Source organism: Rhipicephalus microplus, chromosome 8 (genome assembly GCF_043290135.1).
Source record: "Rhipicephalus microplus isolate Deutch F79 chromosome 8, USDA_Rmic, whole genome shotgun sequence".
In the NCBI taxonomy this organism is placed as follows: domain Eukaryota; kingdom Metazoa; phylum Arthropoda; class Arachnida; order Ixodida; family Ixodidae; genus Rhipicephalus; species Rhipicephalus microplus.
In genome coordinates this window covers 16,214,523-16,239,993 of record NC_134707.1, presented here as the reverse complement: position 1 = coordinate 16,239,993, position 25,471 = coordinate 16,214,523, and the positions used below count along the sequence as shown (strand labels likewise).

Genomic DNA, 25,471 nt, shown 5'->3' with positions numbered 1-25,471 from the left:
GAATCTGACAGAGGTATGACATTGGGGTGAAAAACATGATTATTGCACCTCCAGGCTAAAGCGCTCGGAAGCACGTGTGGTGCGAGCAGCGCTACCCCTTAGGTAGCGTCGCATCAGTACCACTCCCTGAACTAAGGCGTATTAGCGGCTCTCGTTGTGAAGCGAGCGTTTGCGCTGGCATTGAAACGAACAAAGGAGGCCTTGATCTTACGATATGCTAAAAAAGAAACAAACAAAACAGACAGTTCCATGCGTCAAGTTCGTTGGGTAGCGATGCTGTTAGCACGCAAGTGAACACGATTGGCATTAGACTTCACGTAGGGTCGTAGATGAGCCGCAAGATTTAAAGTTTGCGTAGGCACACCTGATTGGGCAAAATTATTATCACGTGACTTGCTGCCTCAGGCATTTTCATTTTAGAGAACGCCACGTGTTACGTAATATACACAGCCAGAATTTTGAATGGCGCAAAAAAAAAGGAAGCGGCATACCAAGAAGCAAAACATCGCTATCTTTCCGAGTGGGCACTCCTTGTGATCTAAGGGCTCTTCTTACGTGCCCAAGTGCCTTGAATTTGTTGGTTACAGTTTAGATAGATGGATATGTGGGGTTTAACGTCCCAAAACCACCATATGATTATGACGCCTTAGAGAGAGACGCCTTAGTGAAAGACTACGGAAATTTCGACCACCTGGAGTTCTTTAGCATGCGCCTAAATCTGAGCGCACGGGCCTACAACATTTCCGCCTCCATCGGAAATGCAGCCGCCGCAGCCGGGATTCGATCCCGCGACCTGCGGGTCAGCAGCCGAGTACCTTTGTTGATTACAGTTTGTCAATCTCTCTACGTATAATAAAAGTGCGTGTTGTGTTGTCACACGGTGGCTTATAACACACAATTTAAGCCTCTAAAAGGCAAATAATGAAAGTGTGACTTGCTTTTCCAGTGTCGTGCACCGAACGTCATCATATTCCGGTGGCTCTCAGTGCAACAGTGGTACTTTTGATGATTGATATGTGGGGTTTAACGTCGCAAAACCACTATATGATTATGAGAGACGCCGTAGTGGAGGGCTCCGGAAATTTAGACCACCTGGGGTTCTTTAACGTGCACCCAAATCCGAGCACACGGGCCTACAACAATTCCGCCTCCATCGGAAATGCAGCCGCAACAGTGGTACTTTTAGTACTAGTAGTCACATCACGCAGATCACGTGACCAGAGGAGGAGTGAATAGAAAAATAAATAAAACGTAACTATCATGAAGTCTCTGCTAAGTGCATAGTGACAATCACGATGACCACGATAATAATGGTGCTGGAAATACTTGTAAGCGCACGTATTTTGAATCAGTAGCTGTGAATTGATGACACCATATGATCTGGCTAACCAATCACGTATACTCTCACACTTTAAGTTTAGTTGTCTGATAGTATTCACGACGCGAAACTGTTTAGTTTTTATTATTTGTAAAGCTCCTATACTGGACCCTGACCCTTTCTTTCCTGGGGCAGTTTCAAAAGTCCCGGAAACAGATTCTGTCAAAGTTTACGTGGAAGGAGATAGTAAACCAGTGATCGATACTTAGTGTGCACAACGTAAAAAAAAAGTTGAATGACGTGAGCCGACAAGTCATCCACGTCCCGCCAGTTGGTCTCGTTCTTAGGGACATATCCGAGGATTCTGAAGAACGAAGAAGGACTTTTTTTTCGGAGGGGACAAACAGAAGAGTTCCAACGCGTTGACATTTGCAGAGGCCGCATCGATGTGCTCCACGAGCCTGCTTCCCACATTCGCAGCAATCGCACCAGTGGATTGCTTCGCGTTCTTCGCGTCTATGTTTATACGACCGGCGACCGGGAGGGACATTCGGCGAGCGACTCCGAAGAGATGACGACTATTGACCACAAAGTAGAGGGACGACAAGGTTTTCTATTTGCAGAAAATGCGGCTCCATCTGTGCTTTGTTTGTTGAGTGGGTGTGTGGCGAGGGGGGGAGGGAGTTTTGGGACTGGATGTGAAGATGCCGATATAGCGGAACCTAGGAGGTGCTGTTGCTGCAGCCGTATATAAATGATAGCTGGTGATTGTGAAGGGCGAGAAGAAGAAAGGAGGTTTGTGGCCCCGCTAACCGTCTCTCGAAAAAGGCGCCTCTACTAAGGCGCCTTTTCTCTTTTACCCTTTCCCTCTACTAACGCAGAGGGAAAGGGTAAAATTGGGGACAGGGAGAGGGAAACAGAGAAAGGGGGAGTTGGCGGCAAGGCAGAAGTGGCGGCGCCCTTCCAGTAGACCTCAAAGTCTGCGGAGGATTGGGGAAGAAGGCAAATAAAGATGAAAAGACTATACGAGGATGAGGACGGTGTTATAGCGATATAAAAATGGAAGGTTATTGCTTCCTGCTTTAGAGAACGAAATGGCCTGATAAGAAAAAAAAAGGACTTGTAAGTGGTGGCGCTTGTTTTCTATGGGTGGCGTTCGTCCACCCATGGAACGTTTCCGTCCTACAGCGGACTCTCTTTGTTTCTAGGGAATTATCGACCCGCTTTTTGCCTCCGGTACTTGTAGCGTGACTAGCCTCGGGTATTCGGTAATCACAGAACGCGTGGGCGACGAACGGGAGGGTGAACATTCTGGCTTTTAGGTACTTTCTGAACTCTGGGCGTGTGGTTAGAAGTCATTCTTCGTTTGCGGGAACTAAAGGAAGTCAGGACAACGGCTTGTTCGGGAAACTGCATTATTTGACCTGTGTTAGCCTGGTCAGGAAAAAGCGAGAAACAGCGCATTCAGGACAACAGGACAGCGAGGGACTGAGCACTGACTTACAACCAAAGTTTTGTTGCGTGCAAAGCAGTATATCCCCTTTAGCGGCAGTGACTATGTTTGCGTACGCAACTTGTTTGCGTGTGCAGCTTGTTTGCGTCAGTTGCGTTAACTTGCGGCAAGCAGAGAGGAAGGTAAATTACTAGACGAATGAACTGAACTTTCTCCGTAGTTATTATGTCTTGACTTAACCTCAGCATGCTGCATCACTTTGTTGGAAGTACTGCGATATTAACCGGGCTGATCGACGTGCCAGGCTTCAGGACCAAAGTCAAAAGTACTACTTTTCTTTTCTGGAAATGAGTGCAACAAAAGACTCCCTTTGCACACATTTGGAGCATATAATTGCATTCCTTTTACGTCAAGTTGTGACATCACTGCCAATAGAAAAACTAAATATTTGATCGCATACTAACCACAATTAGTGATTGAAATTCGCACAAAACACATTGCTTTGATTTCTTTCTTAGAATGTAATATTGAATGCTTTGGAAATATGGTATGAGTATTTGAGACATTTCCGGAACATGAATCGTAATTTGCGTCTGAATGGGATATATTGCTACGCGTGTTATTTTCATATATTCTGATTTAACCCACCAAAACTATTTGCAACGCTCGACGCGGATCATGTCGCAATGTTTCAAAAGCTTCGCGATTGTTTAAGATTGCTTTATTGAGATTGCGCACAAGAGACAAGTAGTCTAGTTTATTTCAGAGCTTACGCAGCAACCAGCAACAACGCTGCAATATTCGATAGCACGAGCATAAAAGCATGCTTCCTTCAGCGCTTTCCAGTTTTATTGATGACCTTTGACCGTTATCAGTGTACAGTATGTATTGCTGTATATTGAGTTCTTGTTTTCCACGCACACGTTTCAGCGACGCCGACTGCTACATTCGTCAACGGCAGAATCACGTGACAATACGCAAATGTGTAATGAAAGTGTGTCAGGAAGAGGAGAGCAGGTTTGATTGATTGATATGTGGGGTTTAACGTCCCAAAACCACTATATGATCATGAGAGACGCCGTAGTGGAGGGCTCCGGAAATTTAGACCACCTGGGGTTCTTTAACGTGCACCCAAATCTGAGCACACGGGCCTACAACATTTCCGCCTCCATCGGAAATGCAGCCGCCGCAGCCGGGATTCGAACCCGCGCCCTGCGGGTCAGCAGCCGAGTACCTTAGCCACTAGACCACCGCGGCGGGGAGGAGAGCAGGTTTATTTCGGTGCACCTGGCGAAGTATCTGAGTTAGGAATTACGCGGAAACAACAGAAAAGAAAGAAAAAGCCACCACCTCGAAAAATCTATCTACATACACGTAGCCACCTATATGCCAATCCATGAACACGTATAAAATGGCGACTATAAAAATTCTAGTGCAATACGAAGTCGACAACACAAGAACGCCGAATTGTTTTCAAACGTTTAAACAGAAATAATAAGCAACTTCTTTATTGTTTCACAAAATATGCTGTAGGGCGTTTGATAAGAATATGGCAGATGACTAACTCTCTCTATATTTTTTCATAATAATGCTGTTCTGGCAGTGTGCAACTTTTGACCCCAGCATTCAGAGGGTACAAACTGTAAGTACCATTATTTTAGGAATTAAACAGTCAATATTCGGCAGCCGTAATCAAACACTACACCAAATTAATTATTTTGTCAGGCCTTGCTGACAGTAAGCATCATTTAGCGTTGTATATAGCCAAATCGAATCATTATTTTTACAACGCTAACCACCATTCGCACTTACATTATAGCGCCATTATTGAGCTAGTAAATACAGTATATTCGTTATGTTGTTCAGTAACATTGGCTGGCCCCGCCGCGATGATCTAGTGGCTAAGGCACTCGGCTGCAAACCCGCAAATCGCAGGATCAAATCCCGGCTGCGGCGGCTGCATTTCCAGTGGAGGCGGAAATGTTGTAGGCGCGTGTGCTGAGATATGTGTGCACGTTAAAAACCTCCAGGTGGTCGAAATTTCCGGAGTCCTCCACTGTGGAGTGTCTCATAATAATATGGTGGTTTTGTGACGTTAAACCCCACATATCAATCAATCAATCAATCAATCAATCAATCAATCAATCAATCAATCAATCAATCAATCAATCAATCAATCAATCAATCAAGTAATGTTCATTGCACCACAATACCAAATGTGGGTTGACATGGTGAAGGAAGGCATTCCCTTCGATGCTGAGTTAAACCTTGTAATTCTTCAACGTGCAGAAAACGTAGAGTCACGATATTCCACGCACACTTTACGTATGCCTCAAAAAGGCCATTTCTTCTTGTCATAGAGGGGCTGTGGAATTAGGTTCTCTTTTATGGCATCTTGAATTCATTTTTCACGACATGATATTATTAGAGTGACTCACGCTTTGATGCTTATCAAGATTGACGACGGTAAATACGAAGTTATAGTAGCTTTGTTGGTTGTCGTAGGTGACTGAAAATGAATGGAATAGGAAAGAAAGTGTACGAACGGCTACACGCGATCGCACACTTCAAGGCGTCGAGTTGGTGGACGGTTTATTGACATCAGAAACAACTATATTGGGATCCTTAAGTAAGTAGACACTAATGAAGCTTCGAGACTCTTCTCCTGTTTCTTCTCGTCTTCGAGCTCAAAGATCGGCGTAATACGATAAGGTGTCATACGAGGGAAATGATCATATAAAAAAAGGGTAAAACGGCTAAAAAGAATGTAACAAGTGCTCGTGTTTAGGCAGAGGAATCGAGTGAACAGACGTAGTGTTTGCGAATGTCCACCCATGCGCGTTATGCCCGGAGTGGTTTCGTTCGTATCTTTTCGCGTTCTTTGTGTATTTGCGCTCGTGCACGCGTGTGGAATATCTGCGTGAGCAAGAGTACAAGTGTTTATGGCACACAAGGGTACACATGCGTAAGACACACTTGCACAGAGTGTGAATGAGTAGGGCACAATTAAAAGGCTACAAATGCCTACGACGCACTAGCAAGAGTGTAAGTGCGTCGGACATACTTGCAAGAGTGCAATCGCTTAAGACACACTTGCAAGGGTACAAAAATTGCATTGGACACACTTTCAAAGGTGCAAATGTGTAGGACAGAATTGCCTTGGTACCAATGCGCAGGACATACGTTCAAGGGTGCGAGTGCGTAGAATACACTTAAATGGGTGCGAGTGCGTAGGGCACACTTGCTAGGGTACAAAGGCGCAGGTCACACTTTCTGGGGTGCAAATGCGTAGAGCATACTTGCACTCTTGGCAAATTCGGCAATTTTTGTGATGCGAGCAACGAGTGATGCTTTTGTTTCTGTGACAATCACATCGCGTCGACCAATTGATTACAGTTGTACAAATATACATAAAGCCTTCTCAAATGTGAAACTGGTAAAAAATCAATAGCTCTTTTCAAGTAATCGGTTATATTAAATATATTGGATAATGGATCATATTTTTCTTATGGTACGGGCCAGATAGACATCCGAATATTTAATACAAATAGCTGAAGGAGTTCATTAAAAGAGCAGTGGGCTTTTTTTGTGCGTGTGGATTGCGGCACCTGGCGGAGCAGGTCTTAAAGCACGCGCTACTTGATATCTGGCGTCTTAAATCAATTTCGGTAAATCCACGAAACACAATGTGCGCAGAAAACGAGTAACAGAACCAACCACAGGACAAGAAGACCGACACGGTCATTTAGGTGGTTGGAAGAATAACTTCTCCAGTTAATGAAAAAGAGGTGTAGCGGTCGCTGGTAGCGTACGGCTTAAAGACACAGCGGGGGTGACCTCCACTCAGCTGGCTCTGCTGTTTTGGAGGTAATACGAGGGTACGGCAAGTTATGCGAGGTTGTGCAAAGTAACGTGACGTTACGTCAAGCGCGCTTCTTCGTGACGCGAATGAACTTGTGTAACAGGACTAGCCACGTGACATTTTGTTGTCACGTGATAGCAGTCACGTGTTGGTGTCACGGGATACTTGTCTCGTTACCGTGACATCACGGCACATGAGCAGCTAGCGGCAGTTATGCCGAGTTATGTCTATAGGTCTCGCGCAGCAGGCGCGGCACAGCTGTGATGCAGCTGCGGCATCATAGCGGTCGCTAGGCAACACGAGGCGGTCCCAAGTGGTTTTCTGGGGACGCCAAACGTTTTCCGTCCGGAATCGACAAAACAAAGAAGGTGGAAGAGTGCGCCTGGGTACCTTCGATAGCCTTTCTTCTTAAGGAACTCGCATATTGTTTGCGTGGACGAAGGATTTTATTTTTCCATTCACTGCATAGAATCACCAACAAGTACCTTGTCAGTGCTGTCCTCTCTCTTACTTACTTTCATGCATGATCTATGTGTGATCTATGTATATACATACAGCCTTGTAGCAAAAAAAAAATTCTGAGGGTTCCTTATTTGCTCACCTATAACAACTGGAACGCAAAAGCAATGTTCTTTTTCTTACTAACGTTACTCTACCGCTCCTCTCCGAAAGCTGTCTGCCTCTAACGTAGTTCAGCGTTGCCTCCGGGATCAAGAAAACTTTGTCAATTTTTCGTCCCATGTGAGTCCCAACTTCTATAAGCTGGGAATTCCGGTTCACTTTTCGTGATACAGTATTTTCGTCAATTCTTCGGTCAATACAGTTCATTCAGTTCAATCAGGCCATCCAAGAGGGACGTATCGCCAGCTCGGCACTCGAACACTTTTAAGAACAGTCCGACGGGCGCGTGACGTAGCAGAGAAACTTGGTCTTTCCGTTCAGACGCGAGAGCGGCCCACAACGAACCTGAGTGCTTCCCGAGAGACCACAATAGAGTTTATCCATCAATCCATCTGGCTCTGTCTCATCTCTAGGAACACGCACGTATACCAACCAGCAGCCCAACTAAGGACTCCAGTACAAAGTTATCACAAGAAATACATCAAGGGAGACGAACACAGAGTGGCTCTTCCAGACACCTCAGCCCGGAAATTACAGTCATTTCTAATTTTCTCTCACTCCATTAACTCGTTAGTCCTACCCGAAGAAGTCATCAAGGATCTGGCGTTTCCTACGTGGGCAGCGGCCATTTTTAGCGAAAAGGAAAGCGGTCCGATGGAAACGCACAAATCACGCTCCATTATTCATGCTTGCTCTACGGAAAGTTCTTCTTGTATTCTTACTGAGCTTTTACATAATACGAGCGCTTGTTTTTTTTTTTTTCGCGTTGGTGCATGGTACTGCGTAACCGTTTACAGTGAACCGCATCACCCGTAACGCAGCGATGAAACTTGGCATTTTTTTAATTCGAATTCAGCAAAGCTATGCCCGCACGTGACGGCGATTCACGGTGTTCACTTTCATTCTTTTTTTGTGGAAGACCGGGCGTTTCCAAGAACAGTCGAGCGCACGCGATGTTTCTCGCAGTGCTCGCCAGGGAGAAATACGGCGCCACTTCCCGTACGCAAGTATGGTCAGTGACGGCTGAGCACAACGCGTTGGCGGAATTGTTGGCGTGAATTCACACCACTCTCGTAGCGCAGGACAACACATGCAGGGCAGATGACAGGACAAAATACTTCGTCCTGGCTTGTGTCTCGTGCTTTCTTGCGCCCAGAAATGACTGTGCAGCCCGGAGTTTTGCACAATATTTAATCGAGTGACCTCTGGCGTCGCGATCGTTCGACACCGTAGGGAAGGTTGGGGGGTAATTGAATTTGCCTAGTCATCGTGATTGCGCGCCGTTTAAGGGGACTGCGGCTTTCTTTAATGTTGTGTTTTGGCTTTCGTTTCGGATAAAATAATAGATTATTGATCATTGGGAACCTTTGGATCCTTGGGATCCTTGGTGTGTCTAATTGATTGGTGAGCCCACACAAGTTTGAGTGGTGCAGTGAAGTTCGTAAAACTTTGTTTTGTGACAAGGACGCTACAAGCCGCAAAGAGCAAAACGAAACTGATAGATTGAAGCTTAGACAAACCAATGAAATGGCCATTATTCTCGTCCTGACCAAACCACTTTGCGATGCAGCTCCCATGAACACTAGCGGTAGATTGCCCTTCAATTTACTATTAGGAAACTATGCCATATGCAGAACCAGCTTTAGAGATTGCTCCTGGCCAACTTGGATTCAGATTGTGCTTGACTTAGCTGAGGGCGCTTCAGATGCGATTGCGATTTACGTAATTCAGTGCCGCACTAGCCAAATGTGTTAAAAGCTCCAAGCTAAATATTTCATGAACTAGAACTACTTTGCCAAACATTCATTGAATGAAATCCTTACGAAGCTTACTGCTTCACAAACCAAAATCCACCAAGAATAGTAGCGGAGAAAATGTGCCTAAAGCGATTAGAAATTCTCCGTGGCACCTGTTGTACTTGGCGAAGGACAATATTCTTCTTTTCGTGGCCATCATTTCTCAACACAAAAAAGCGCCAACATGATGGTTGCTCCGAAAAGCACTGCAATGTTGCTTTAAGATGACGTAAGTACGCTCAAGAGAGGGTTCATTAGAAGTTGTTGACGTAGGATTCAGTTAGGCGATAGAGAGTACTTAAGTTAACGGTGATATCTTTTCGTAAGGCCTAAGATTCGAGAAGAAACAAAGGAGAAAGTAATACAGTTGTAGTGCTCTGTTTTTGTCTGTTCTTTTTCATTTTCCAGCATTCAACTCTCAAGCTGCATACACAGGCAAAAATCGCCTACAAGCCTAAAACTCGAGATCGCCAGAGAAGCATTCCCGCATTCATGTTTCTCATACACACCGAAAAAAAAAATGCGCGAGGAAGACACGTGGGCGAAAATTGGAAAGGACAAGCACTACGCAGCGTACAAAACGCAATACCTCCCACGTCCACGCAGAAACTTATTGCCAGGCTTGTCACATCCGTCAAGGAGAAGGAGTTTTGAAAACATCGAAGACGCCATGCCACGCGGTAGTGTTGCCGCGATGTATACAAAATTCACGACCGTAAGGCTTCTCCCCTTTTTCTCACACGCAAGTGCTAGGTGCCAGCCTGAGTCTCTACAAAGAAAGACGAATGATGTACTGGATCCCGACGACTTCATAGGAAGCAATCAAATATGTAGGAAGCGTCGAGACGATACCATCCAGGCATCAAGGTGCAAAAGAACATTGAATTAATGTCTGGACGGGTTAGTAACTATGTTGGCAACTAGGTTCCTGGGCTCAAATAACGATCGACGGGGTAAGTACAGTAATAGACAGAAGATGAAATGAATAAATAAAAGAAAACGACCTCGTCCATTGCCTGCTACCTGTATGGCATGTAAACAGGTTCTATTTGCACGTGTAGTTTGTATTTCTTTTTTTTAATGGGCGTGACTGACGACCCTGGCCTCTTTCCTGTCATGAATCATCGTTAACGCTCGAACTGCAGCACCGTTGGTGCGGCTGAGGTAACCAGCGGCATCTGCAGACAAGAAGCTGATACGACAGACTATGCACTTTTCGCCATGTAGAGCGCGGCGAAAACGGTCTATTTATTTGTATTTTAACAGCGGAGCTGTTTGGTCCGTACTGTAAACGAAAAACTGGGCACGAAGGTTTGCGTATTATTGTTGTTATTCGATTTCAATGTTATGATTGACAAGGACGTAGAGAAAAGAGGGAAAGAGCGTGCTGGAAACTGCCATCGGGAAGGGCACAACGCCCGCCTATTTTTTGGGGATCAGGCAAGGAATAGAGGAAAAGAGAATAGGTGAAAAAGAAAACGAAATAAGAGAGGAAAAAATGAACGAATAAGAGAAAGGAAGCCACAAAGAGCGGGAATGTACCAAGAAGCTCTTAGTAAAGATATCATAGACAAGCAGTGAACATAGCTTAGCCTTTAACCCAGCACGGCCATATACAATGTGTCATGCGTGCTTATTTCTGTATTTTATGTAGGTCGTCTATCAGATCCTTAAGCACTGTCCTGCATAAGCCGAGCCCGAATATCTTGGAGCTTTCCACATTATTTCAGAATCTTATCATCAACACTAGCCCGCAAGGGGAACCGTATTGTTCATTCCGGAACTTATGCGGCCACCAAGGATACGGCTAGACTAACCTCCGAGGCCACTGGTATAGAATGCCGACGCGCTAAGCTGCTGATCAGGTAACTGCCAGCAGACAATTGTGAACACCGTTATCAGTGTACAGCCTGCATGGCTAGTACACATTTTTTTTTCGTTTTCCAGGAGCAATTTCGCCTGAATGAAGAGCTATGTCTTTAATAGCCTAAATGCCGTCTTCGTCATCCAGACCCCACGACAACAGCGTAACATAGGGGTGATAATGAGAAGTCAGGGTGAGCATGCAGTGTCCCACAATATTTACTAGATGGAACTCTGACGCTGCAAATCGTTCAGCCACAATGAGAATGATGAGTACCACACGGATTTACCTATTCTTCATACTTGCGGATTCGAATGCATTTGTGGCTTGGTTCATTCCTGTGCTTTGGCCTTTGTAATGCTTAAAATAATGGATCTGTGTCTCGATGAGTCCATTTCAATTAGTGAGCCAAAAAATACCAAGGTAGTGCAGCAGAACTGCCTGACGTTTGCTGAATTTCGCTAAATGACAAAGCTGATGCAGGCCACACGGGGCCAAACGGAGCCGAATAACGAAGCCGAAAGAATGAAGACCCATCGGTGTACTACCCGTTCTTGAATACAATACAAAGTCAATACAATACAAAGTCGTACCCATGCTGGCTGTCGCGCCTTGCGTTGCAGCTCCCACAGACACTTGCGTCAGAGTTCTATCTAGTGTACTCATGGGAAGTTTGACGAGGGTGAGGTCTGGTGTGAGAGGGAGGAGGAAGGAAAAGACGAAGAGGGAGGGTGAAGCATGGCATAGCCTTGTATAGTTAACAAGGCGATGTGAAAGGCAGGCGAACGTAAGTAGCAAAAATTTAAGGGGATGAGAGAAAGGGGAGGTGAAAGGGCAAACCATAAGACATTCATGTGCAGTGTAGCATAGCACGAGGAAATTAGAAGTGAGGGTGAGAGCGAATGCGAATATTACGAAGAGAAAAAAGAGGACATGGGACAGTACACAAAGAGATAAAGAAAGATGAAAGTTGCGGAAAGAAATAAAGGGAGAAGAAAAAAAAATCGCACCGTCTCCATCCGCCAATGGTGGTCCTTGCTTTCCAGCATCGCTGTTCAGTCACACTGTATAGGCCTTGACATGACTTTCATTTTTTAAATGCGGTGCATTTCTTAGCCTCATATTCACAAACGCTCCTCGACTCGACTTTCACCCTTCACTTGACAGACTTGAGCTCTCGACTTCACTTGACAGATTATCGCTGACGTGCAGTGATTTTACGTTCCTAGAGACGGCGCTCCTATCGGCTTTCTCAAGCATTCGGAAGGTGAAGCCTTGAGTGAAGGGAAGTTCTAGAGTACGGGGGTCAGTCACACGATGTTGCGCTTCGGCGTTGGCGGTGGCGCCATCCTCACCCCTATTAGGCATGCTCGCGTCTTGTGCCAACTGTCGCTCCCCGCCCCTCTCTCACCTCGCAAGGCCGACGCAGGCACCTTCTGCTAGTAAAAAATCGACTGCTCATATCGCACTACCGTTTACTTGCAACCCCGTATATGTAGGCACTGGAGTCGAGGGTGCCTTTAATTGGTTTTCGCTTCAATTCACGCTTTGATCGACTCGAGGAGACGCGATGGAAGCAAACAGTACCTTCAACCAGTAGTGGGGCTTCGCCCAACATTAGCATCCCACCACTCGTTGAAGGCAACGGTTCTTTGTCATTCAGTAAATAGGAATAATAAAAAACAAAATAACAATTGAGTGTTCCCAAACCATACCTAACTACGCAACATTAACGCGATACCCCCACCAGTTCGCGACGAATTTACTCGAGTTCCCTCGGAGGGAAAATGCGGCTGGCTTTTTGGGGTCTTTTCTGTGACGATTTCACTTTCAGGGTCACTAGAAGGCCCATGGATAGTTGACCGCCTTTAACGACGACACTGGATTGTCGGAGCATTCGATACATTCATTGACTTACAGACATGTAGACAGTTACCTGCCATAACAAAATTACTCGTCTGAACTTGTCTCTTGTTGCAACTTTTATATTTTGCGTGATGGTTATACGGTTATGCATTTAAGTGCGTGCCACGTCTAGCGTGTGAATTCAAGCGTATACCCTGTAATTATAGGTGAATAAACACGATTAGTAGTGACACTGCAGCAGAAACCGGTAATTTTTATGTTCGTCAAAGCAATGACCATTGACATGCCACAACAGGTAATAAATTTAGTGAACCCGTCCCCTCCCATAAGGAACTATAGTCGTAATGAGATTTTATAAACAAATGACCGATGACGACTGCACTCGTTATCAATAGGAATTAATCCCAAACAAAACCAATAATGACTATGCGTGTGGGAGTAGTGTTTGCTGACGCTGGATGATCACACTTGTCCATATTCTGCTATATGTTTTTCGGCTTTCTTTCTATTGCCTTCTTTCATAGTATTGGCATATGTCGGAACCATCCTAAGTTATCTGTTCTTACGCAGTGAGTGAGCTAAATGATAATATTCTTAGGGGTTTTACATCCCGACACCGCGATAAGATTATGACAGACGCCGTTGTGAAGGACTTCGGAAATTTAAACCATCCGGCGTTCTTAAACGTGCACTGACGTGGCACAGTACACAGACCTCTACCTCTACCTCCACCAAATTGTGACCACCGTGGCCTACATTGAACCCTTGATCTTCGGATCAGCAGCCGGGCACCATAAACCTTGCTCCTGCGCGGTGGTAGAGGGAGCTAAAGAAGCCAAAACTTCACTGAATTGAAAGTATGGTACCATTTAATTGCAATAAAGAAGCTTTACAAATTGGGGAAAGAAGTCCGGTAAATTTTGTAAAATGCTCTTCTTTCTGGTGGGTAAAAGGTTAAAAGTCACGAAGATTTTCAGGTGCCGCAAAGGCAGTTGCAGCAGCACACTTGCAAACGAGTCAGCAACACATCTTGATTCTTTTTTCGATAAAGGCACAGTGCTTTATAACGTGACATGGTCCCAGCGGCAAAAAATTCTGCACCAAAATTACTCGTACTCACGAGTGAGTGTTTACGACATGGCAATGGAAAGCACTTACTTTCGTGTGAAGAATAGAAGACGGGCCAGGTTGTCATTGTAATCGTCCAGGTCATCTCCTGCAAATGATTTAATACAGAAAATGAGCGAAACAGATGTGTCGGGTAGCTACTTTTAAAAAGTGATGTCAGAAAACTAAAAAGAATGAACATGCGATTTTAGTACGAACGTGTTGTTAGCTTAGTCCCACATGAACTGCACCACTCGACAGATTTTGCTTTATTTATTTATTTTTTTTACAATCGGAAAAAAGGACATAGGAAGGAAGACCACATTAGAGATGACTCTAGCAGCATGATAGCAGTGTCGACAGAAACAAGGGAGAGCACAACGAATAAACGAATAGGAAAATAGAAAGACAATCAGGAGCTGTGTGTTCTAGGGTTGCTTGTTCATCATGTATTGTAATATCTAACGCGCGCATTCTTTCGGGGGGAGGGGGAATCCTGTAACGTAAGAAGGTAGCGATGGTTAGGAGTTGGAAGTAGACGAGGAAGAAGTGAGAATGGAATAAAAATGGCGTATGAGCCAGGTCACGTCTACCGCATCTAGCGTCACACGATTTATACGATTTGTGGCTTATAAATGATGTGAGAGTAATACACACAGTGTGTTCTCAACATGAGAGGAAACAAAACGAGATAGAAATGAGTCTGGCATGGTAGTTAAGCTGCGTTCACACAAGCGGAAGGGGGAAGAATCTTCGCCGCGGACGACGCACCACACGACGCACACGTCACGAAAACTCCCCATCCTCGACCCCGTCCAGCATCAGCCGCTCGCGCCACGGATCGAAATTCCTCGCACACAAGGTAGCGCACAGATGTCGTTTCAAACAGCGTTACATCTTAGAATGCACTCTTGTACGTGGTTCTCTAGTAATAGAAACGTAGCGTAAGCGCGTTCTTCGAAAGTATGTTTCACAGTTCCTTGAGCTCCACTCCGGCTCTGTGCATGCGACGCATCCGCATCGTCCTAGAGTAACATAGTAAATATGTTAATCTACGGTTTCGTCGGATGAAACTGATCACGTGACTGTTCGGTCCGCGGAGAAGCGGGATTTTCACTCGCGTGCGAATGCACCTTCAGGGTCCTATATTTTTTGAAGGACATAAATCTTTAGTGGAGACAGAGCCGACGCTTAACCCTTTTTGTTCCCACACCAATTGAACTCGCTCACCGGTGGTTGACGTTTTAGATCATCGATTTGGGCATGTTAACTTTGTTTCTCGTGCACCCGGTAGTTTCTGGTAGATACTCCAACCACTCGAATTTCAGAATCAATTGAAATTAGCCTGTTTTGGCAACAGTAGCAGGCTACCGGCAATTTGTCAAAAAGAGATAACGCTTACACAACTGGACTCCCATTAGCAGGCAATGCTGTGGCTGTGCACGTATGTTAGAAGTGCATTCGAGCATGTGAGGGACACCAATGGCTCCACCTTAGGTAGAGTTATATGAGACTCTGAGTTAGTCTCACAGGTGAAGCAGCTTAGGACCCAACCTTGTTTTCTATTGCGGTAATGGTATAGAACCGTTGCGATATTCGAAACATACGTGAGACTAAAATTTTTTACAAGAGACCTCATCACAGACATGTAAACTAATTATGAAGTAAGATAACGCTGTTCCCTACGAGAGTAACCCATCGAGAAGAGCACTGATTTGTTGATTTTTACGAAAATGGGCCTAGATGTGAAGGCTTCTCAAAGAAACATGTAACACGAAGGCACGCGGCGAGCACTATATGTGCCAACAAATTACCTTTAATGAAATAAATTCTGGTCACTGGTAACAAGGCGGGTTGTGGGATTAACTTACGAAGCATATCCTCCACTCCAGCACTTTTCTAAATCTTTCTAGAAGTGCCTAAGTTGACAGGAAGACAAAGTAAGTTTACATTCCTGTATACACTTTTATGTCGAATAATTTACGCTGTATGGGGCAACTCTCGCGTAACATATGATTACTCATCGATACAGTACCCAGAGCATCGACCATCTGTCATGAGTAACTTCATGGAAATGCGTGGCTTTATTTCTTCACACGTAAAAGCAAGGCGCCATTAAAAATTTGTCATACGAGACGACAACAATGAAGTAATTGCCATCAATCAATCATTTGGCGCCTCTACTCTGAGCTACAGTCACAGGGATGTTTACTACGCCATAAAGGAATTTATCAATCAGACTAAAAGAATATTGAGCTAAGTTTTTTACTCTTTTAAACATTTAAATACTAATCGTCGGTAATTAATTTTGTTGAATTACCTATTCCCGAGCTTATACGAAAAGTATTAGACGAAGAAACTAGTAAAAAACAAGACAACGAAAAAAAATAACCTAACACTCGGCCGATCCCCTGCATTTTGCAAGAGCCATGATAAGAAGAGAAGAGGAATAAGGAGAACACGAAAAGGCCTCACAGTTTAATGAGCACATGTGTCAATCTTGAATGTTGTTTATCATTTTGACCGTATTTTCATTATTTCTATCATTGTTATTGCCTGCATTAAGCTCTTTACTGTGCGTGTGGCCACGCCACACGAAAAGCGTGTTCATACGACAAGGTGGGTGCCCCAATTCTACACACTTGAAAAAATTTCGAAGCTCAGAGAAAACAGACCCAGCCATAGTACACGGGGTTGAGTCATCGTGTTATGCTTTTGGATCTTCGACCATTCCGGGGGCATGTTTTCTCGGAAAACAGTGATTTCGAAGATTTTGTAAAAAAAAAAAAACGGGCTTTTATTTTTGTTTTTTAAGAGCAAAACGAAACTCGCTGCTGCTTGATGTGCTTGAGCAGGCGCCCTCATTAATGTTGGATGCCGGAACAAAGGTCGGGGTTGTTTTTACCATGGTATCGCTCTATAGAACTTGACATAGATTGCAGAAAAGCTCTTCAAAGGGCTCAGACGCTTGGCTGCAGCAGTGGAGCGTCAAGTTCTCGGTATGTAGATAGTGTTCAAACTTGAGGGAGCACGAGACACACACACTCACAAAAGCGTAATTTTTTCGCTTATTAGGTAGAAGCCTTGAATTTGGATGGGTGGCGTGTTATCAAACGTAGAAACAACATACGCTGTGCATTTCCAATGAAGTCACTCGGTAATTGCGGGGAAATTCACTCTTCTCAGACTTAGCTTTCTGTAAACTTTTCACGCCGGCAATGCGTGCGGGTAAAGAAAAGTGTTCCTGCCAAGAATGTTAGTGATTGCTGATTGACAATATTTGTGAGTGACTGACTAAAAATGATAAAAAAGTGAATAAAGTGCAAGTTTGTTAATACGGGAATCCATAACATAAAGAATAACATAAGAATGAGAAATCGCACCCTTCTCTCCTGGTAACGCAAGTGGCTGCCGTTTACTTACATTTAGACGCGCGTTGTACAAATAGGAGCAGGCAAGGATATGAAAGCCAGAGAATTTGTGACGTCGAATACTACTGACACTACGGCAAGACGGAAGATAATATAAGTAAAAGAAAACACAAATATCGTATTAAAGACTACGAGAGGATCATTTTTGGCAACCTGACAGACATTTTTCACGACAGCCACTTTTGACAACGAAGCATTTCTAGGGGATGGTATTGAAAGTTGGGCTATTTTGTACGGAAGAATTTTTGGTTACAGCGCAAAAACGACGAAGACGGAATACAGCGCTCGTTTGTAACCCTTCTGCGTACCGTCTTCGTCGTTTTGTTGGTGTGAACGAAAAGGCATTTATTTGTGCACTGTAGGCAATTTTAGCTTGTCTGTCTACGTATCTATCTATCCGCGTAAGTCTGGGTGCTCTCGTAATGGCTTGTTTAAGTTGGTGCGAATCAAATGAGTAGCTTCATAGCCTGGGGTTTTCGTATCTGGTGCTACACAACTCTTTGAAAATGAATCCGGCTAATTATGTTAAGGTTAACAGTTAAGCACTAAACACGAAATAAACATTGTCACACACTTGATGAGTATCCCTTCAAGAACAATGTTTTTGGCCACTCTTTTTTTCCGCGAGCCATACGCGCTCGAAATGCCCTGCATCCTACCGTGTTGACACAGCCGACAGTTGACGAATTTGTTAATCGAGCGAGTGAAAGTGTGCTGTCTTTTATTCAGCCGTGATTTCCTGAACCGATGATGTCGCAAGTTTTAACTCTGTCTGTACAATTTCGGTTTGTATTTGTTTTTTGCTTGCCCCAGCATTTCATCTGATGTTTATATTCATAAAAACTCTTTGCCTATCACTACGGCAAATTTTGCACTATGTTTGAGATATTCGCTTCAAACTTCAAGTGCTTGGAACATGTATTTTTAGTCTGTGTATTGCTTGTTTTACCTATGTACAATGTGACACCACTCCTGTAATAATTCATCACGGGATTGACAGTATTCTGAATAAATAAAATATAAGGGTAAGATGGTTTGAGAAAATGACTCGCTAGTCATGACAAAAATAATGTGAGAATTCCGTCACGTACGTCACAAACCGTTTCCGCATGGCACGTGTGGCACATACTTTTATACCAGGGGCGGGTATATGCCACATTTTACTTCTACCCAGCAAAGGGAAGCGTCGGCTGGACGAGTGCACAGAATATATGTTATGGTCCTAGCAGGAACCGAACCCAAGCATTCGGCGTAACAATGAAGTATTCTACCAGAGGACCATGCCATGTCTCGGAACTGATTTTAAATAGACCGTGATATTCGTAAAACGTAAATTGTGGTTGCTGTGCTGGCTATAGAATTTTACAAACATTACATATATACTTCAAGGATACAGCCAGCCGTCATGTAGGGTTGACGTCAATTCTAGTTAAGCGCCATCCAGTGCAGTTAATTTATCTAGGAGTGTCCAAGGCTACCACCTTCGCAAGCCCAAGATCCACATATCGGATTACTGCTTCTGGTGTTGCTAATACCCATTTACTATTGACCTCGTTACGCAACACTAAATAACTAGTTATATAAAAATATGCCACTTTTTAAGATAAGTCTGTGCTACAACATTTGAACACATACTTCACGTAATTCCGTAACGTTTAGTTCAATAGAAAATTACAAGACAGCCCGCATGCTTCGCATAACATCAATTCCCAAGGTACGTCGGATGATCCGAACTGTTCGTTGATGTTTTAATGATGAAGGAGAGCGTGGATTGTTAGTCCTGGGTTGCTAGGAACTGATTGATTGATTGATATTTGGAGCGTAACGTCTCAAAACCACCATATGATTTTGAGAGATGCCGTATTGGAGGGCACCAGAAATTCAGACTACCTCAGATTTCCAACGTGCACCCAAATCTGAGCCCACGGACTTACAGCATTTTCGCCTCCATCAAAGATGCAGCCGCCGCAGCCGGGATTCAATCCGGTGACCTGCGGGTCAGCAGCCGAGTATCTTAGCCACTAGACCACCGCGGCGAGGCATGCTAGGAACTTGCCAGCGTGAATGAGTGAGACAATTTTACTAGGAAAGGCAAAAGTTCAGATCAAAACTTGATATATTAAAAATTCATGAAACAAGGGTTGTTGTAGGAGCCCCCGTTTCAAGAAATGTGTGAGAGATGAAATGGAGTGAGGAGTGCACGTGTTTTGGATGCGAGTCTTGGAGGCTCTGCGTAGTAGACGGCGCAGGAGCAAGATGACGTGAGTGTCAACTGGACAGTGAGGGGGCGTGCGTGTGCGTGCGAGATTGCGCGAGATGACGGATGGAGAGGCAGGCAAGGAGATGGACACGTGGCGCGGGGAATAAAGGGTTATGTCGCGAATGTGGTTGCCGATCGTCGAGTGTATCGTCGATTATGAGAAGCGGACTTGTCTGTCTGCTGTAAGGCTTCAATCGCGGAGAAGATATAAATGCTTCCATACCTTGAAGAACAACAAGTTACAACCTCGAAGAAGGCAAGCCTGTTTGTCGAAACGCTTCTTTGAGTGACACTCCTCCTTCCAAATATTTTTCATCGCACTCCTCTTGTAGGCAAAGTAGCTGCAACAGCTCTATTCTTCGTGTGGTTGTACGCTTCGATGCTACGGCAAACACATAGTAATTGACAAAACTAAGAAGGCTGGGGTGTTCGTATCACTGCTTATGTTGTTTTCGTACTTGTATAAACATTAAGGAAAACGAGACTTGGAGGCAGAAAGTGGAGGCTTGTCTCCATTCCGTTTCTTAGCTTTTCCTGAACACGGCAAGGATCCTCAGACACCTTAAAGTAGTCTACGAGGAAGGGGAGATTAAAGGGCGGGGAAGGGAAGGGAAAGCAGTGGAGTGTGGAGGATGAGGGGTGGGTGCAGACACTTTTTGAAATATGTAGGCGCCCCCACCAACGTGTACTCTGTGCGGGCACGATCGATTCTTTCCACATTTGGGATGGTAAATGCAGCATAAGTGGCGCGGCTGCACCAAATAGGAGCGCTAGAGAAGATTCGTTGCGGTTGACCAAGTTATACAGATGTCGTGGCTATGGCTCGGGGCGTCAAAAAAGTCTAGCACTGCCTTACCAATTCGCCTGCTACGACTCGAAAGCGAACGTCACCTTGAATTTTTTTTTCTTGCTAGTTGAGTGTGTTGATCCTCATCCTTCTAAAGATTCCTGCACACATCGGGGTATTGCAGTGCCCCTGGCATAGCTCACGTTTGTTTAAGCGACGATGTTACGTGATGCTGTCACCATGTGGCGTCACATGACGACGTCTCATTAGACCCTTGTTAGGGCGTTATGTTCTGTCATACTGTCATGTCATTACGTCATGTCCTGTGACGTAATAACGACGCCACGATGATGCCACAAACTTGACCAATCACTGATATCATGAAGTAGTGCGTGACGACATCCTGAGGTGACTATTTTGCACCACTCGTCTTCATGTTACTGGTTACTTTTTTCGTTTCATTAGGCATGCAAGGCTTTTAGATGCGGAGCATCTTATACTCGCGCCTTGTAGTGCGCCGTCCGCGTCGTCCGCGCCATCCACACCGCTTCTCGAACATTCGACAGCTGACGCGCGCGCATGCGCCGTCGCGCCGTCGCCCACTCTTCCACCATCTGTGCATCCCTTTCTCCTCTACACACCGCGCGCGCTTCACTCCTCCACCATCTGTGCACCCTTCCTCCTCTACACACCGCGTTCGACATCTACAATTCTCCTGATTCTCCAGTGGACGCGCATGTGGCGTCGCGCTTCGAGAACATTCAACAGCTGACAGTGCATGCGCCGTCGTGCTGTATATATACTCAAGGTCGGCGCTCGCTCGCTCAGTTGCCGCTCGTCGGTTGGTTTGTACGGCGCGTCGACGTCCAAGGTCGCGGTGAAATGAATTCCAACGAATCCACAAACACAATGATCGACGTCCCTTCGACCAGCGCCGCCCTTTCGCATACGTGTGTACGTGTTCACTCATTTAACACCCCCTCCTACAACCACGTTAACCAATTTAGCCATCGACCCAAGTAAGTCGCAATTTAACACCCCATTTCACAACCACGTTAACCAATTGAGCCATCGACCCAAGTAAGTCGCACTTTAACACCCCGTTAACCAATTATATGGTCCGCATCCTCCTCAGTGTTCCCCCGAGGGAAGCTGCGGGCAATTTTTTTACTTGATAAAGGACCCCATACTTGAAAAATTTTATAGCGAAGCTGTAACCCACGCCACAAGAAACCGACGTTCACCAGTCCTACACACGCAAAAACTCATATCGCGTCTGATCTAAATAAGTTGAGCAAGCCTGACTACTTCCCACTGGGAAACTAACAATAAAAAAAGCACGTGAGTATGCGGAGTGACCTCAAAATTAATAAAAAAGAAGGGTGAAGAGAGGCGTGTCGTTAGTGCGTCGTTAGTGACATCGTTCTCTCCGTAAAAATACAAGTACTTTAATGAAGCATTGCAGTTAAGCCTGTGATAGACATCAGGACGGCACTTTGCAGCTTCACTGCTTAACCATATGTACTACGTGCTCGGGCGGTAACTTGCAACTGCTGTGCTTTCAACCGGCATGGCTTCCAGTGATGCGAAACCCGGGTGTGAAAGTGATGCTCTTTCACAGTAGAGTACATGGTACGCTGAATCGTCAAACATTCCTCAAACACATGAATCGCAATGAACGATTGAAAGTGGCTCGCCAAGGAACAACCACAATATTTTAATGATGAAATGCCTTTAAAGTCTTATACTCGCGCCCGTCCATCCATGCCCTGGAAATATTTTTAATTTATTTGTTTACACAATACCGCAGACCCAAATTGGGTCCGTGCAGGAGGGCAGCACATAAATACATACATTCACAGAAACCACAACGAAATAAGACAAGTTTAAAAGACCAAAAGAAAAATGTAATAACAGTAACATCAGAACAAAACAAAAGTAATAATAGAGAACTTAATGCGCACGCATGAACATTAGATAATACTCATAGAAAATCGAAGACAGCAACAACACTTTTTAAATACTCAAGAACAGTAACAGTAAAACTAAGGAACGAAGGGTTAATCGATGTGACATTGTTGATAAAGTTAAATAGATATACGTTCAATAGAATCTGCGTTTATTATTTGCGATACCTCCAGGTTATTCCAATCATTTACAGTTCATGTGAAGAAGGAAAAATTAAATATGTTAGTTCTGGTGCTGTATGGCGTTAAATAAAGATCATGACGATGCCTTGTTCGACGTGCTGCAAGTGGGGACACATAAGCCTGTTGGTTAAGAGAAAAGCAATTGTTTTTAAGTTGGAAAAGAAAGTTTAACCAGTGTATTTTCCTTCGAAGTTGTACAGTCTGTATATTATGATGTATCATTAGGACTTTGGGAGGGTCTAGTATTCTATATTTAGAAAAAAAAACAAACCTAACTGCTCGGTGTTGTATCTTCTCTAATGCATTAATGTAAGTTGTTGTGTAGGTGTCCCATACGGTGCAAGTATAATCGAGTTTTGGTCGGATTAGTGATGTGCAAGCCAAAAGTCTAGTGTCTAGGTGCTAACTGCGCCCTCTTCCCCTCACGCTCTCTCACCAACCACGTGATGGCTCAGCGGCGCCTAGCAACAGTTGTGCCGTCACAGCTGTGACCTGTCCCCTTTACACTCTCACCAATCACGTAATTTCTGAGAGAGTAAACACGACATGTGACAGTCAGTCAAATTGCCACAGGCTTTCGCCGAACACACTTTGAATGCGTGGTTCCTGAAGAAATGGAAAAGGAGCTAACTTCTGATGCCTAATCTGGCTACAAGGCTAAGTTTCTTGTGAAGGATGGGTGAAGGCGATAAAACGATTAGTATAAAGATAAGGAAAAGAGAGCACTCGCCATACAAGAACGACAGAAAGAGAAGAGATAGGAAAGACGGGGGACATGGTTGAAGGAGTCCGAGGACGGGCACCACTCAGTGAGAGGTACATGGTCTCAGGAGGTCGCGGACGACAGCCTGATCGGCGAGAGCAATGCCGGCGTCAGAGATCGCAGATGATAGCCGTTCAGCGCGGAATAACACACTTTTGAATTTATAAAGTTTTGTTCGATTTTTTTAAAAAGCGAAAGCTTGAGATGCGTCATCAAACGAACAATGACCGTAGGCGGTGACAGCGTGAGCGTTGAAAAGTCACGTGAGAAATCATCACGCGATTCCGTTACCCCACAGAGTTTCATACTATAATACCTACAGGGGAATGGTGCTAGTGTCTACGCAGGCTCCTTTAGCGGTGCTTCTACTCCCATGGGAATGATGGAAAGTACAGGCTTCAAATGTACTTCAGTTGTGTTACGTTCTCTTTTTCTTACTTTTCTTTTTCTGTCTCTCATTTTCCCTTACCCAGTGTAAGGTAGCGAACCAGAAACTTGCTTTCTGGTTAACCTCTTTTCCTTTCTTAATACCATATCTCTCTCTCTCGAGATTACCGACGCTTGTTAGCCGAGTGTAAGACAAAGTGATATGAAGTTATATCTAATTCAACCTTGTTTCATTCTTTTGTATGTAAATTTTATTGCAACGCCCCGCCGCGGCGGTCTAGTGGCTAAGGTACCCGGCTGCTGACCCGCAGGTCGCGGGTTCGAATCCCGGCTGTGGCAGCTGCATTTATGATGGAGGCGGAAAGGTTGTAGGCGCGTGTGCTCAGATTTGGGTGCACGTTAAAGAACCCCAGATGGTCCAAATTACCGGAGCCCTCAGCTACGGAGTCTCTCATAATCATATGGTGGTTTTGGGACGTTAAACACCACAAATCAACCAATCAAATTTTATTGCAAAAGGCTTTCTTAACCATGAGCCAGAAGTGAAGCTTGGGAAATTTTACCACCAGGGTATGCGCAACCCTGCATTAGCGTTCCAGATTTGGTGTCAAGATATAATAACTTTTTTGAAAGATTTGAAAACAAACGTTATTGTTTTGCCCTCGAAAGCAAGCATTATCAACTTACGGAAATAACAGTCTAGTGTAAGTGAGAAACACTTAACGTTTTGTCTGCTGCGATGCCAGTTACGTTAGTATAAGGGGTCTGCTACTAACGCACCTCTCATTTTGTTGTGAAGCCGAGGCTGAGGGGCGTAAAGGTGCGCCTACTTACCTTCGCCGTCATTTTACCGTCGATTTAAACCAGTCTCGGCAGGACGCGCTTAGGAAAAAACGCGAACTCGATGTAATATTCTGCACGGGCATGAGACGCTAAATCTGTGTGCTGCGGTGAGTGGACGACACTTCGGTTAAACTGTCAAATACTTGTAAAGCTCCGAAGCCGTAGTGAATCTGAGACATATGTGGTATTCAGCCTCTTTGAACAACAAATGCACTGATTAAGTGGCTTTCACCACACGCCACTACACAGGTTGCACGAAGAACGAAACTGAAACTGCAAAAAAACATTCGTAGGCAGTTCGCTTGCAAATTCAATAATTCCGTGTACTCCCACAATTCTCATCGAGTTACACGATCGCAGCTACAGCTTCCTATCTAGGTATTATTGCATGAAACATATGCGTTACTCCACGAAACTATTTGAACGTCGCAGGTCGCCAAATTTCAAGACAGCATTATGATCTCATAGAAAATGACGTAACATGATGGCATCATCGCGGTGTACCACTATTTCGTCAAGTATGCGCTGATCGTAGAGTCAACGTAAAGCAACGTGTGGTGGAAATAGATTATAGCTCCTCTGATCCCGGAGGCAATGTGAATCCACGCTAAGTGCAGGAAACTTTTAGGGGAGAGATGAATAAGTACAGCCGACTGAGAAGGAAGGGATAACACTTTCGATATACGGCTACAAATGTTGCGATAGTGTTAATTGGTCTGGCTACCTTGAATGGCATAGTTTATTCATTTCTTTTATTTGTCGAACATTGTCAGCGTTTCACAGGCTATTACAGGGAGCTGGTCTAAATGCACATATTTTAGTACATTGTAGATTAAGCCGAACTGCACATTATTAATACCAATAAAAACAACAAAGATTTATAAGCCTCGTAATCTGGAGAGGAAAAAGATTACAATGTACAGAAGAGTGTTGAGAAACGAGGACTTCGCAGTGCGTTCAGGC

The 25,471-nt window shown here is 44.6% G+C and overlaps 1 protein-coding gene across 3 annotated transcripts in view; it reads right to left on the bottom strand.

The window, feature by feature from the left end:
• The window catches only part of LOC119164181 (xibalbin-1), a 181,580-nt gene that overhangs the window by 7,774 nt on the left and 148,335 nt on the right, over positions 1–25,471 (bottom strand). For all 3 annotated transcript variants that reach the window (XM_075871173.1, XM_075871172.1, XM_075871174.1), the window contains exon 4: positions 13,939–13,996. In XM_075871173.1, the coding sequence (XP_075727288.1) occupies positions 13,939–13,996 (58 nt within the window). The remainder of the gene's footprint in view (positions 1–13,938; positions 13,997–25,471) is intronic.